General features: G+C 44.6%; 1 protein-coding gene across 1 annotated transcript in view; it reads left to right on the top strand.

Moving 5' to 3' along the window:
• Positions 1-11,213: 11,213 nt before the first annotated feature.
• Positions 11,214-16,474, top strand: part of slc9a8 (solute carrier family 9 member 8) — a 47,173-nt gene continuing 41,912 nt past the window's right edge. The window contains exons 1-2 of the mRNA XM_066659071.1: positions 11,214-11,516; positions 15,508-15,686. Coding sequence (XP_066515168.1) covers positions 11,308-11,516; positions 15,508-15,686 — 388 coding nt within the window. The 5' untranslated portion in view covers positions 11,214-11,307. The remainder of the gene's footprint in view (positions 11,517-15,507; positions 15,687-16,474) is intronic.

Genomic DNA, 16,474 nt, shown 5'->3' with positions numbered 1-16,474 from the left:
AACACCGTTTTAAAATGTGAGAAATATCAAGATTGATCAATACACCAAAACATTTTCCCATATCGCCAAGCTCTAGACCGCACTGACGCGTCAGTCACGTGACACAAACACTTTTCTTGATGTCCAGACTGTAAGGCATGGTGAAGACATTCTCCACACCCAGTGATCAGCCATTGCCCTATTGCTTGGTAACTTTCTCTAATGATCTCAAGGTTAGATAGTCTACCAGCTCCAAGAGAGGCTTTTAGTGGAACCTAGGTGGGTCTGAGATGGAAGGTAGCGACCTTTGTGCTTTGCTGTCCGTGCTGTCTCACTCTCACGAGGTGAGAGCTGAATCTTATAACATTTTACAGGACACCGATAAGTTAACATACACTTGCCAGTATAAATATATTAAAAAAGTTCTCTCTGAATACTGCCTCGGTAGACAGAGTGTAGGTTATTTTAGAGAAAGTGGCTGCACCCTAATCGCGCCCCCTACAGGGTGTGTTCCCACCTCACACCAATTGATTCCAGGTAGGCTCAGTACCCACCGTGACCCTGAACTGGAAAAGTGGTTATAGAATGAATGAATGAATATTAAAAATAAGATTCACGTTCCTCTGTGTTACATTTAGTACACTTTTTTTATAATCAGTGAAGTGCACTATGTAGGGTGTAGGGCAGTACTTGGGACAGAACAGAGCCATAATTTTCCAAACATGACAAGCTCCTCCATTTCCATTCGCCATTGCACACCATGACAAGTGTCCATCGTCACCGTACTCAAACATCGACTGGTGCACTGTGGATTTTTAGTCAACTTTCACACATCTAACTATAACAACACTCAAACATTAGTTAGAATTAGCATTAGGTGCACAACTGGAACACAGCCACCCTTCGTGTTCACACTCTGTTTGCCAACTGAAGATGTTTAAAGCCTAGCCAACAGCCAACTAGACCCTCTCATCTACACTAAGTAATCAAGACTGCGCCGCCAAACCCTGTTGTAAGAAATGTTATCTACATTATAATGTCCAAAGGTTTAAGGTCTACTCATAATGAGTGAGTTTAGCCACTGACAAGATATTCAATAACGTGCCCACAGCTTGTAAAATCTCATACATCGGCACAAACCGAAGTGGCATGCTCTAAAGCACCTGCACATGAACTTATAGATACCAAACCTGGGGAGGTTGGGTGAGCTGAGCTGTGGAGCAGTGTAATTGTGTTTGCTGGAGTGATGAAGTGCCATTCATTCCCTTTGGGATAAGCTGAAGGTGACGTTTGTGATCCAGAACTAATTATCCAACATAATAACATGGCTGGTAATTGCTGAATGCCATCAAATCCACACAGACTTGCTTCATCACATAATCCAAAGCCTTCTAAGAAGCTGAAAAGCTATAGGGGACAAACCCTTAGTTTTACTCTTGATTATAAATAAAATATTGGATGAATGTGTCCAAATACATTTGGCCATATAGCGTGAAATTAATTCAAAAAGATCATATCATATTGTAGAGTTGTAAAATGATCAATAACACCCACTAAAGCAAAAACAGCGCCATCAGAATTGGACGCTAATCAATGAATGGGGGAAAATACATAGGTATTGATTTCCTCCAGGCCTTAACCCTGCTGTTAAACCCATTTTCGATGCTAAATCTTGTTGCTGAGTCCAATAGTAGAAGACAGCAATGAGCTCAGGTGCATCCTTGCGCCACACCGTAAAGTCCAGACGTTTGTAGGCTCCGACTTAGCCACGGTTTCTACTGAAAGTTTAGAAATGAAAGGTTAGTTTGAGCCTCTTGCTGCAGTAAAGGCGTCTGCTTTGGTGGGATGCTATCAGACTAGATAATACATACTTAGGTCAGGCATTTATTAGAGATGACATCATGATTGCTTAATAAAAATAGTGGAAAGCCAACTTTAGACACGTGTAATGGACCTCAGATGAGCAGATCCAGTTGCTGTTGGGTTAATGTGTAATTTACAAGTTGAACTTGATTCATAGAAGAACATCTTGCACTTCTCCATTAACACACCTAAGCAGACATAGTCCCAGCTTCTAGACGTTATAGATATTTATACGTTGGAATTTGAAATATATCAATTATTGTTTCTGGCCAACTGACCAGATTCTCACATCTGTGCAGCCCTGAAACCGACGGATGAAGCTCCACAAGCAGTGCTCGGAGGGATGGTGAGTGGGCGTGGAGCTGTACACCCCTCTAGCCTTTGCCTGGTGTTGAGTTTGATGCCTTAGTCTCACGTGTCCCGTCCTGATGGTTAGTGTGTAATCTCAATGGAGGAGATTATAACTCTTGTGTATGAACCTGAACTCCTTTCTCAGCGAATGGGAATGATAGGAATTGGCTTGAAGTTGGTACATTTGTCCCCTGACATTTTCAGAGTGAATATACGGCCTCAAGAAGCCCAGCTGGAGGAGGGAGGTGTGGGGGAATTTAATGGAAATTAATGAGGCAAAAATAATTTAAAAAGAAAATAAATAAATAAATAAAAACAGCACTTGAAAATATGGTCGTCTTCACCAAGTTTAACTCTCTGTGTTCTGGACTGACAAAAGCAAAATTTAAGGTTGGACTAAGCTAAAGTCATGGCCTTATTTGTGAGAAATGAAACCAGACGCCCTTTTACAAAGACGAGCTCCCGTTTCCGCAGGCAGCGAAACGAGGAAAAACAGCGTAGCCCACATAAGCAGAGTTGCCAGGCCCGGTTAATGTTACGGCTGAAGGTCTCACCTATTCCCGGAGCCGAGTAGATGAAGTAAAGCGCTGAGGTGGAGAGAGAGAAGAGGAAGAGCAGACCGAGAAATGACCTTCTCCGAAACCTTATATGCAGCGGCATCCTACGTCCAAAAACCAGGCGAAACCCCGGCTAAGAACCAGGCGAATCTCCCTTCTGTGGAAACGTCCCAGTTGAAGGCGAAGAATCTCGGAGAAACGGCGAGAAACCTCGGGAAACGCTGGAAATGTTCTCTTTTCGACGCCGGGGGGCGGTTGGAATACCGTTAAAAACGTTAAAATTCAAATGTCGGTTCGGCGTCCTCGCGCACGGAGCCAAGAATGTGGCCGAACAGGCGGGAATCTCCAGGCTGCGTCAAGTTGTCATTCACTTCTTTAAAGATGGGTTAATGTCTTTACGTTAACACAACACACTTGTTTTCTCAACGCCTCCAATCGTCCATGAACTCATCTTCGTCACGGCGAGTATCATTCACACACACACACCGCACGCCCTCCTTCCCCTTCGGCCGTGATGAATGAAACTGTGCGCTGGTGTACGATAATGTACGACCAGCGTGGTTTTTTTTTTTCTTTTTCTTTTTTTTAACCACTTGTTTTTAGGTATATGTCCCGCCTCTCTGATCTGATTAGCTGGCTATTCTCGCTACTCGCTCCCTGATTGGCTAGTTGTACATTTTTCCATCTCGTGCCCAATAGCAGTTCAGCGGATGCTTTCACCAATACAGGTGGGAAACAAAGACTGTCATGTGCCATAGAGGTATTTAAAGGGAGTGTGTAGAAATTACGAACTCTCATCTAACTGGTTTTTTTAAATGACCGACATCATATCACAGTGTTTCCCAGACTTGGGTTGGGGTGGGGGTTACACCAATCAGGATTTCATACACTCACCCAGTCACTCATACACACACATTTTTCACACACTTACACAGTCACACATTCACACTCTCGCCCACACATTCACACCTCTGGATAGTTTTACACACTCACCCAGTCAACGTGTGTTAGGGCTGTGGAAGAAACCAGAGCACCAGGTGGAAACCCATGCAGATATAGAGAGAACACACCACACTCTTGACCTACGCTGACCAGAGCAGGGGTAGGAACCCACAACCCCAGGACCCTGGAGCTCTGGCAGCAACACTACCTGCAGCATCACAGTGCCACCCTAGAGAACACGCGAACGGACCTCAAATACGTAAATGGGCATCAAAGCAGTAAGGTGCTCATCCATACTGTCCATATATTGAAGCATATTATTAAGATGACCTCCATCTTGTGTTCAGTGATGAAGGACTAGAGGACGACCAACGCAAACTGGAGCGACAGATGAGCTACTGTCTCTGATTTTACATCTACAAGGGGTGTCTAACAGAGTGGGCAGTGAGTGGGCACCATGCTTAATAAACTCTAGCAGCACTGCTGTGTCTGATCCACTCGTGCCAGCGCAACACCACCAGGCGTAGGTATTTTGACGCCTGGTGTTTCTATATATTGGTGCCCTGTGAAGGACTGGCGCCCCCTCCAGGGTGTATTCCCGCCTTGCGCCCAATGATTCCAGGTAGGCTCTGGACCCACCGTGATTCTAAACTAGATAAAGGTTACAGATAATGAATGAATGAATGAATGAATGTTTCTATATATTGGTCTAAGATCCCAGTAAACGAGGAACGTCCCTGGACGTTCAAAATAAGTCTAAAAGTAGTCTGTCCGTCAAGGACATATTTTAAACGTCAATGGACGTCCACAATCCATTTTAATAAGTTAATTATCAAGTGGTGACCAATCGATAACGTCAGTGGCCGTCCAAAATGCATTTTATACAAGTAATTTATTTCGGGACCAATTAATAACGTCAGTGGACGTCCAAAATACGTCTAATAGTTGTCTTTTCAATGTCTGTGTTTGGACGTCTTTTCAACTTTCATTTTAAACCTTAAGAGAACGTTGATTAGACGGCAGTCATTACGTTATTTCAACGTTGAATCAACGGTTAAATGTTTACTGGGATATATACGGAACCGTTTCACTGTAAAGGATAAACCCAGGTTTGAACTTGCCTTGGAATTACGATATAAGACCCCACACACAAATGTTGTGAAATCACCCCAGAGGAAACCGATCTAATGGCAGAAAAATGAAGGATATGAGCCCTTATAAGGATTCCAGCCCTTTAATTGTGTTGAAAACCATGCATCTTATTATAATGTCAGTGTAAATAAAGTTCACCATGACATATCTACACAGCCCTAAGCTTTTATTCACTGCTTGATGAGATTAGCTGTAGGGCTGATTTTATAAGGCCATGTCTGGAAGTTATTGCTGGATAGGACAAAAATAAACGGCTAATCTCTATTGGTTAGCATTATCTGGACGTGTAGTCACACCGCTGATGGAATATTGATACGACTCCTGCTGGCTCACCTTCAGTCTTCCAGTCAGCTGAAAGTCTGAATAGCACATTTCAATCAGATGACTCCTGAATCATAGACTCCTGACTCATTCTGAGGAGGCCTCGTTCACAGGGGTTGATTAATTTTTGGATTTTCCTCGAGTGTGTGGCAGCTTAATCCAGTTCACTTAAAGTCTTGGGCGATAGGATCTTTTGGGTCCAGCCCCGGGCGGAAATGTTAATCACGTCTAAAGCACTACAGCATCTACATTAGTTTGGCTCTTGTTCTTAGAGCGGAAATATCTCTGTCCTCATGCCTTTGGAAACAAGAAAGCTCAGATTGATTCATTTATGGAGAAGATAAACCAGCTCAATGCTTTTGTTTTTAGCAGAAATGCATTGTGTCGTGCTGTTTGATCTGCGTATTAAATTTCTTCCTGCTTTGAGCCGCAGTGCGCTTTCCCCAAATATAAACACATACCCCAAAACAGAAGTGAGAAACTCTGCTTTAAATAGACAATATCAACAGCACTCATTCAGAACAGGGAAAAAAGGAACACACCTTGTCTTCCAATCACAGCGCTCTTCCTGTTACTAATAACACTACAGGTCAGTTTCCAAAACAGAGTGGAAGCCGAGTTCCAGACCACACCGTGTTTAGAGCATGCTTTAAAACACACAGCAGTCAGTAGCAAAAATTCAAACAAATTTAATCATTTAATATAAATAAATACAGTACGATACTTAGTCTACGCTGAGATATGCTTAATACATACGACAAACGCTAGGCTAAACCTAGCTTAAGTAATATACACAAAGATATATGTATAAATATGTATGAAGGGATGACTTTTCCATATCAGAAAGTCACCACAACGTACTGGTGCACTCCAGTCTATCAGTTCTAGCCCTTTTAACATGACTGAACTCAAACAATATCTGCATTCCTCTGCAATCTATATGCTGTATTTGAATGAAGTGTGTTAGCATTTTATTGGCTATAGGTGTCGGCCTAAAATAACAAGGAAGTCCTGATGGAATTTGCCTTTCAGCAAACATAGGTTTATTGATGTTTATTTAAATGTTCATTGATAATATATAGAGCTGCAAGATAATACTGGGGCTTTGGGTTCAAACTCTAACTGCCGAGTGTGGTGTGTTTTCTCTGTGTCTGTGTGGGTTTCCTCCAAGGTGGATTGGGTGTGCAACCGTGTCCACAAGTGTGAGTGTGTGAAACTGTGCACAGGTGTGAGTCTGTGATGGACTGGTGGGGTGTGACAGGGGTGTGTTCCTTCCTTGCGCCACATTATTCCGTGTCGTCTCCATGACCCTAAAGAAGCGGTTACAGTAAAGAAATAAGCGAGTGAATGAATGAATGAAGGTTTATCCCTTTCCTATACACTGCTTTAGGAGAAAATCACGATCATCGTCACCTGCTGACGTCACCATTCTTTAAATCATATCAGTATCCAGTGGTTTATATTATTTCTCACCCAACACCTCCCCCATCCCCCAACTCTCTGTGGAATACGTTGCGGTGCTGAAAATCAAGAATCAATGTATATTTACAAATGAAATGAAGATGATCAGATGAATTGCAATTAATTTTGAAGTCTCTGCAATGACACAGAATTCAAAGTCAATGTATCCATACTGGGGGCGGTGCGGTGGTGCAGCAGGTAGTGTGTCGCAGTCACACAGCTCCAGGGGCCTGGAGGTTGTGGGTTTGATTCCTGCTCCAGGTGACTGTCTGTGAGGAGTGTGGTGTGTTCTCTCTGTGTCTGCGTGGGTTTCCTCCGGGTGACTGTCTGTGAGGAGTTGGTGTGTTCTCTCTGTGTCTGCGTGGGTTTCCTCCGGGTGACTGTCTGTGAGGAGTGTGGTGTGTTCTCTCTGTGTCTGCGTGGGTTTCCTCCGGGTGACTGTCTGTGAGGAGTTGGTGTGTTCTCTCTGTGTCTGCGTGGGTTTCCTCCGGGTGACTGTCTGTGAGGAGTGTGGTGTGTTCTCTTTGTGTCTGCGTGGGTTTCCTCCGGGTGACTGTCTGTGAGGAGTTGGTGTGTTCTCGCTGTGTCTGCGTGGGTTTCCTCCGGGTGACTGTCTGTTAGGAGTTGGTGTGTTCTCTCTGTGTCTGCGTGGGTTTCCTCCGGGTGACTGTCTGTGAGGAGTTGGTGTGTTCTCCCTGTGTCTGCGTGGGTTTCCTCCGGGTGACTGTCTGTTAGGAGTTGGTGTGTTCTCTCTGTGTCTGCGTGGGTTTCCTCCGGGTGACTGTCTGTAAGGAGTTGGTGTATTCTCTCTGTGTCTGTGTGAGTTTCCTCCGGGTGCTCCGGTTTCCTCCCACAGTCCAAAAACACACGTTGGTAGGTGGATTGGCGACTCAAAAGTGTCCGTAGGTGTGAGTGTGTGTGTTGCCCTGTGAAGGACTGGCGTCCCCTCCAGGGTGTATTCCTGCCTTGTGCCCAATGATTCGAGGTAGGCTCTGGACCCACCGCGACCCTGAATTGGATAAGGGTTACAGATAATGAATGAATTAATCCATACTGTTTCAAATTGATCTGTCTATATTCAGTGTACAGTTGCCTTTATTGCAGCTTCCAATTAATTCAAACAACTTGCAAAGAGTCACATCTTCGGTGTTCAGTTTTAGCAATTGGTTGCATCTACAAGCACAATCTTTGATGCTGATCACTGTGGCACAGGCTGTTCTGAAACAACAGCAGCTTCTTATCTTGCTTTATTCTTTTGCATCTATAGCCAGGACTTAGTAAAGTCATCCTGAATATGTTTCCTTCGCTGTTTCTCAGAGATGAAATCTTTCAGTGTTGTTTATCTGATGGAAACACTTTCAGTGGTCTACAGCTGAGACATAGACGTTCTTCAGGAGTAGCATTTGCTCTACGTCTCTGAGTATTTCAGCCATAAGAATAAAACCCAATAATAACCAAAAGGGCCAACAGGGGTGAGGAACGGTAAGCTCAGTTCTCGTACACAGTTTTATCAGAATATGTGCTGCAAAATGTTTTTCCATCTAGACACCTGTACAAACAGGTTAGAGATACAGATCTCTGCTGATGGATATGGAGCTTGTGTGGCTCTTTGTCTAATATAATTGCAGCTTTTTCACAGAGCCCTCTATAAACATATAACTAACAGAAATACAGACCCGGTCCATTTTATAGCCTTGTATATTGTTGTTTTAATAATGTATTTAATGGGAATAAAATGCCAACGTGTTTTTGAACATTTATGGTTAAATATTTTAGCCCAGACACTGGTTTATGTGATGTGTTCATTTTTTTAAGTTTTATTAAACTATATAAATAAATAAATAAGATTTCCAATGTATGGCGGCACGGTGGTGCAGCAGGTAGTGTCGCAGTCACACAGCTCCAGGGGCCTGGAGGTTGTGGGTTCGATTCCCGCTCCGGGTGACTGTCTGTGAGGAGTGTGGTGTGTTCTCCCTGTGTCTGCATGGGTTTCCTCCGGGTGACTGTCTGTGAGGAGTGCGGTGTGTTCTCCCTGTGTCTGCGTGGGTTTCCTCCGGGTGACTGTCTGTGAGGAGTGCGGTGTGTTCTCCCTGTGTCTGCGTGGGTTTCCTCCGGGTGACTGTCTGTGAGGAGTGCGGTGTGTTCTCCCTGTGTCTGCGTGGGTTTCCTCCGGGTGACTGTCTGTGAGGAGTGTGGTGTGTTCTCCCTGTGTCTGCGTGGGTTTCCTCCGGGTGACTGTCTGTGAGGAGTGCGGTGTGTTCTCCCTGTGTCTGCGTGGGTTTCCTCCGGGTGACTGTCTGTGAGGAGTGCGGTGTGTTCTATCTGTGTCTGCGTGGGTTTCCTCCGGGTGACTGTCTGTGAGGAGTGTGGTGTGTTCTCCCCGTGTCTGTGTGGGTTTCCTCCAGGTGACTGTCTGTGAGGAGTGTGGTGTGTTCTCCCTGTGTCTGCGTGGGTTTCCTCCGGGTGACTGTCTGTGAGGAGTGCGGTGTGTTCTCCCTGTGTCTGCGTGGGTTTCCTCCGGGTGACTGTCTGTGAGGAGTGCGGTGTGTTCTATCTGTGTCTGCGTGGGTTTCCTCCGGGTGACTGTCTGTGAGGAGTGTGGTGTGTTCTCCCTGTGTCTGCGTGGGTTTCCTCCGGGTGACTGTCTGTGAGGAGTGTGGTGTGTTCTATCTGTGTCTGCGTGGGTTTCCTCCGGGTGCTCCGGTTTTTTCATTGACAAAATTCATTGACCAATTGAATTTTGTGTTATATATATATTTCCATGTTGACATCTTTAACATATTTCCAAAAATTTGGACAGCTCTGTGTTTCCTGTTGTGAAACATCACCTCTCCTTTTATTTGCATTGTTTTAGCAATTTTTCTAAGTGGGATATTTGCTCAAGAGTAAATGGTGCCCTAGGAGACAGACCTGGATCGCAAGCGAACCCCAGGTATACGCTCTCTGTAGTGTGTCCAGAACGAGGCCTGACACTGTTTTGCTGAAATAACCATGGACTTCCTGGGAAAAATCATCTCCTTGATGGCAGTGTGAGTCTGTAATATTACAAAAAATGCCTCCACACTAAAGGTACATTTACAAATATGCAGATCACACATGCTGAAGGTACTAATGCTACATCCCATACCCTGATTTTGGCTTTTGCATATTTTATAGATAACATTTTGGGATGGTTTGTCTTTGGAAGAGAGAATTCATTCATTCATTTTGCCCAATAAAAGCTGAAACAGACTAATTTCACCACAGCACATATTTCCACTGTATTTTGGACCATTGGAGATTAGCTCTGGCCCAGAGAAATTGGCATATGACTTTCTCCTTGTGTAACAGACTTTCAGGTAACATTCTTTGCTTATGCAATGCTGTCTGGGGGCTCAAAGGTCATGCTCATTCAACAGTGGTTTCGGGCCTTGTCCTACATGGATAAACAATTTTCTGGATTTCTTGATCTTGTGCTGAAAATTCTGCTATGAAGTTTAACACCAAGTATGGAGCCAAGGCAGCCACACATTTTAGAGTGGAATGTAATACAAAACATTAAATCTGTCCCAACTATTGTGGGGTGTGCTACAAGCATCATATTATAAATGTGTTATTTACAAAATAATATCATGTTGGTCAGTGACAACATTGAAGATGTTTCTTTGTATTGTTGCCAGTTAAATAAAGCTACAGAATTTAATAGAAATTAAATTAATTAGTAGGTTAATGGAGAGGTAAAACAGTGTTCTTTGGAGTGATGGAGCACGGTACAATACATTTGGGATGAGTTGGAAACCCATCTGTATTCAGTTATTTCCAAGGAAAAAAAAACACTAATGCTTTAAAAGTGCTCAGATGTAAGTCTACACCTTCATTTAGAACCGGGGCATCATGTGCAAATAGACCCCATCTCTCTACCAACCCCTTTGTCGCTTGCCTGAAGCTTGAAACTCTTGGCTTGCAAGCGTGAGAGGATTGGGTCCAAAGGATTGTGACATATCCCGGCCTGGCCTGTCTGAATCTGTTTTTGGAACCCATATTTTTGGACTCATAATACTTATTCTAAGTAACAAACAACACAAAAAAATCATGCTAACAAAATTCAAAACTTGACGTCGGGTGGAGGTAAAATGTACCATTTTATATATATATATATATATATATATATATGCTAAATATATTAAAGTACACTTTTTTGCCTTTGGTATATTTTTAAAATAGTTACGTGACATAAAAAAATATTCTGAACTAAACATGAAGAAATATATAAATACGCTTCATTTTAGAGCTAAAAAATCTAGAAGGTTCGTCTAATGGTAACGCGCACTTACAACGACCAATCACAGCCGTATTTACATTCCACGTCACTGCGCGCTGGGCTTCTGGGAAACGTAGTTCACCCCCACATTGTGTTGTGAGAGATTCGCTTTATTAGATAGAAATATCGTCTTAGGAACAAATTCCGCAGCTTTAAACAATTCTATGTATTAAACGTTGTCTTGTGGCTTTTTGTTTAATGTCATGTTTTTCCTAAACACACTGCTTTATGCAAAGTTTAAAACTACAGCTCCCAAAAACCGGAAGCAGCAGGTTAAGTAACGACGTGCTCCACTACAGCATTGTAGACTAAAATGGAGAGCAGCTTAAATCGGGTAAAGACTTTAAACAGTGTTTTTGTGCGGTGTTGTTTCGTTTGAGGATGAAGGACGCGGGCGGGGGTGGTTTTGTGCGCTGCGTTTTGTTGCTGTTGTGTTTACTGAGAGCTGTGTGTGGGGACAGTGAGTTGTCATTAGCTGTGCCAAGTGGAGAGGAGCCTCTGGAACCAAAACAAAGCCAAGAACCTGATAAAAATGCCCCGGATCTGCCCCCAGAGTCCAGCACAGGAGACCACGACTCAGAACTGATCAGGTTTGTGGTCTTGTACCGCGTTATTTGAGTATGTTTTCCATTTATTGTATCTGTTTCATTCACAAATGCCTTTCTATAAAGTCATTCAGCTGTTTCCTGTTGGTGGAACTTCTTGGTGGCCACAAACTTTATAAGGTTATCATTTGCAGATTACATTCTGGGGGTCCTCCACCAAGCAGTTTAGGAAGATAACTTAAACCCAGAGTCAAGCCTGTCCAATAGAAACAGAGCTGAGGGAGGGTTATCCTGGAAAGTCCTCAGTGTTGGGCTTACGTTAGCTGACTAACTGAGCAATCCTGCTTCGTACAATACCCCCAGGTAGGGTGGTTATTTCTGGATTGCAAACATCACTTCCAACTAATACCCTATGCTTACATTTATTGGACATTGCTCACCTCTCAGCCAATCACAAACACCCCCCCCCCAAAAAAAAAAGAAAACCCTTATAGACCCTTGCATCCTATCATTGACTGTGAGAAGTGTGGTGTTTTCTCTGTGTCTGTGTGGGTCTCCTCCAGATGCTCTGGTTTGACACGTTGGTAGGTGGACTGGCTGTGTGAAAGTGTGTGAGTGATGGAGTGACTTGGTTAGTGTGTGAAATGGTCCACAGGTGTGTGTGTGAGTGACTGGGTGAGTGTGTGATACCCTGTGGTGGACTGGTGCCTTATGCAGGGTGTGTTCCTGCCGCACGCCCAGTGATGCTATGCAGGCTTCAGACCCACTACGATCCAACAGGATGAAGCAGTAGATGGATGGATGAATGAGTGAATGTGCAATAGTCCAAAAATACCAAGTAGAACCTACAAATATGATGCGTTAATGATTTCATATATATATATATATATATATATTCATTCATTCATTATCTGTAACCCTTATCCAATTCAGGATTGTGGTGGGTCCAGAGTCTACCTGGAATCATTGGGTGCAAGGCGGGAATACACCCTGGAGGGGGCGCCAGTCCTTCACAGGGCAACACACACATTCACTCACACACTCACACCTACGGACACATTTGAATCGCCAATCCACCTACCAACGTGTGTTTTTGGACTGTGGGAGGAAACCGGAGCACCCGGAGGAAACCCACGCAGACACAGGGAGAACACACCACACTCCTCACAGACAGTCACCCGGAGGAAACCCACACAGACACAGAGAGAACACACCACACTCCTCACAGACAGTCACCCGGAGCGGGAATCAAACCCACAACCTCCAGGTCCCTGGAGCTGTGTGTGACTGCGACACTACCTGCTGCACCACCGTGCCGCCCTAAACACTCCCATTAATTCTTAAAAACAGAAAATATTGATTTGATTTTGATTCCCGCTCCGGGTGACTGTCTGTGAGGAGTGTGGTGTGTTCTCCCTGGGTCTGCGTGGGTTTCCTCCGGGTGACTGTCTGTGAGGAGTGTGGTGTGTTCTCTCTGTGTCTGTGTGGGTTTCCTCCGGGTGACTGTCTGTGAGGAGTGTGGTGTGTTCTCCCTGTGTCTGTGTGGGTTTCCTCCGGGTGACTGTCTGTGAGGAGTGTGGTGTGTTCTCCCTGTGTCTGCGTGGGTTTCCTCCGGGTGACTGTCTGTGAGGAGTGTGGTGTGTTCTCCCTGTGTCTGCGTGGGTTTCCTCCGGGTGACTGTCTGTGAGGAGTGTGGTGTGTTCTCCCTGTGTCTGCGTGGGTTTCCTCCGGGTGACTGTCTGTGAGGAGTGTGGTGTGTTCTCTCTGTGTCTGCGTGGGTTTCCTCCGGGTGACTGTCTGTGAGGAGTGTGGTGTGTTCTCTCTGTGTCTGCGTGGGTTTCCTCCGGGTGACTGTCTGTGAGGAGTGTGGTGTGTTCTCCCTCTGTCTGCGTGGGTTTCCTCCGGGTGACTGTCTGTGAGGAGTGTGGTGTGTTCTCTCTGTGTCTGCGTGGGTTTCCTCGGGGTGACTGTCTGTGAGGAGTGTGGTGTGTTCTCCCTGTGTCTGCGTGGGTTTCCTCCGGGTGACTGTCTGTGAGGAGTGTGGTGTGTTCTCCCTCTGTCCGCGTGGGTTTCCTCCGGGTGACTGTCTGTGAGGAGTGTGGTGTGTTCTCCCTCTGTCCGCGTGGGTTTCCTCCGGGTGACTGTCTGTGAGGAGTGTGGTGTGTTCTCTCTGTGTCTGCGTGGGTTTCCTCGGGGTGACTGTCTGTGAGGAGTGTGGTGTGTTCTCCCTGTGTCTGCGTGGGTTTCCTCCGGGTGACTGTCTGTGAGGAGTGTGGTGTGTTCTCTCTGTGTCTGCGTGGGTTTCCTCCGGGTGACTGTCTGTGAGGAGTGTGGTGTGTTCTCTCTGTGTCTGCGTGGGTTTCCTTTGGGTGACTGTCTGTGAGGAGTTGGTGTGTTCTCTCTGTGTCTTCACGTTGGTAGATGGATTGGCGACTCTAATTTGTCCGTAGGTGTGAGTGTGTGTGTGTCTGTGTTGCCCTGTGAAGGACTGGCGCCCCCTCCAGGGTGTATTCCTGCCTCGCGCCCAATGATTCCAGGTAGGCTCTGGACCCACTGCGAACTGGATAAGGGTTACAGACAATGAATTAATAAATGAATGATGGTCAAATCTGTCTCGTAATAACTACCCATCTCTCAGAGGACAGTCTCTTATCCTGTAATGTTCACAGTTACAAAATTACTTCAAAAACTCAGACATATTTTCTGTTTTTAAGAATTAATGGGAGCGTTTACATCCCTTAATTCAGTCCCTTATATAATTCTTAGGGAACTGACAGTTAAGAAGCTTAATGCAACACTTAATGTTTTTAAGGGAATACTTAAGGGAACATTTTAAAGGTGTATGACTTCACTTTAAGGCCGGTTTAAGGGCAGCCTTAAGGGAAAACCTTGGCTTAAGGTGTTGTAATTGTGGAAACATGTTACTGATGTCTCGTCTTGGAGGATGTAGCTGTTGTAATTTCCTCAGACTGAATCACGTTTATGGTCTGAACTCTGAGCCGTGTGACCGTTACACACACATACACGGCTCAACTCTGACATACACTGAGTGACATCGGTGCCTGAAACATCTACTGAGGCTATATTCAGAAGGGGGAAGGCGCAGAGTCGTGACCGAATGGAATGCTTCTATAAAACGTTGCCTGTTTATTGTTTTAATATCTTCAAAGTTGTATTTATATTTTGGGTGGAAGCTTAACCTTAGTTTTTGGGTTTTTCCCCCAGTGTAAACCCCCTGTTTAACCTTAACCTCATGTGAGGAATGAACCAGTGAGTAAGACAAGTGGGTTAGAGTAAGACAACCGCGAAAACGAACAGTTCAGTGGAAGTAGACCGAACACTGTGTTTGACCAGAAACAGATGATCTTATAATAACAGCAGCAAGAGCGGAGGATACATTTACCACAAGCGTGTTCAGCTTTGTTCCAGCACTAACCACAGGTATTACCACCGCAGGAATGCGTTGAAACGAAGATTATCCTATATTTTATTAAAGAAAAGGCAGTTCCCCAAGCCTGCACACACAGGAACTAAGGTGGGAAAACTGAGAATCTCTAGATTTTAAGGACCGCATGCTAGGAGTTCAGTGTTAGCAAATACAGGCTGAGGCTGAAACCTTCTTCCCACAACGTCTAGCTGCCCACAATGCATCATGAGTCAGTGCCCCAGACAGAAGTCAGAGCCAGTAATAATACAAGTTATGACTGACACCTACAACTGTGTTTAAGGGCAATTACATAAAAAAGTAAAGTTAGAATAATTTTAAGATTAAAGTCAGAGAAGTTATTCTGAGATTAAATCTCAGAAAATAAGCCTCTGTCACTGCAGAAATTGCAATATGTAGCTTGTAGAGGAGGCTTGGAAACCACCCTGCCCTCCCTCACACCTCCCCCTTGGTTCAGGACAGTGCTGTAAGTGAAGTCGGATGAAACTGCAACTATAGAGGGAGCCCAAGAGCAAACATAGCTCATTTAATTAAAAATGAATTTCAACTTATGTAAAATCACACTTTCTCTGTTCTCTCTGTCCACCAAAGGATCAATGGCACCTCAAACTCCACCAACGAGACGGTCCATATCATGACTCCTCTCCCCAAGACCTCGACCCTGGCCCCCCCCACTCCGAAGCCCATCCTCCCCGTCCAGACTGGAGTCAAGGCCCAGGAGGAGGAGCAGTCTAGCGGCATGAGCATCTTCTTCAGTCTGCTCGTCATTGGTACGCTGCTCGCTGATAGAAAAAGCTGTAAAACGTCACACTGACTCACGCCAGCTGACATTATAACATTCAAAACAAACTCGTAATATCCGTAAAAGCTAACGTTATCATGCCAGTCACTCCTGAAAACAGACAATCACTTCGTGATTTTCCATCACCCAAAGAGGTCCTGGAAACACAAAGCACTGTGAAAGCAGTGCAATGTAAGAGTGAGAGACAGAGCACCACACAGGTGCAATTAGGCACCCCCCGGTGTGTAAAAACAGATGTTCTCTTTGGCCTGGATGGTAGGAAAACCAGGCTCCAACCGGTGCAGTACATGGAAAAATAAAATAATAAAACCAACTATTTTTTGCAGTAGTTAGAGTCCCATTTGAATTTCTCGTTCCACCTTAAATGGGGGATTTAACATTGGGTTTTAACACTGATAAATGTAAATAGCACTAGAAAATAGAAAAGTAAAAGTAAAGCACTATGTAAATGCCCCGAATGGAAAATGACCGTAACCTTACAAGTTCAAAACAGAGCAGCTGTTTAAGGTGGAATGGAAATCTGTAAAAGGAACTATAACTTCAGCCTCACTTTTAATGCAGAGAAAGGTGCATGTAAATAAAACACTGTGTAAACTCTCAGAAATGTAAAGGAACAGCACAGACCAAAAGTGCAAGTCTAATGTAGAGCTGCTTTTAAGGTAATCTGGGAATAAGATGGGAAATCTGAATAAGAAGCTGGGTAGAACATGAAAATCCGCTCTCCCAGTCCACCACACTGCAGGAATTTACCTGACG

The sequence above is a fragment of the Hoplias malabaricus genome, unplaced genomic scaffold (genome assembly GCF_029633855.1).
Source record: "Hoplias malabaricus isolate fHopMal1 unplaced genomic scaffold, fHopMal1.hap1 scaffold_63, whole genome shotgun sequence".
NCBI lineage: Eukaryota > Metazoa > Chordata > Actinopteri > Characiformes > Erythrinidae > Hoplias > Hoplias malabaricus.
Note: the sequence above shows the minus strand (reverse complement) of the source record. Positions and strands in the feature narration are given on the sequence as shown.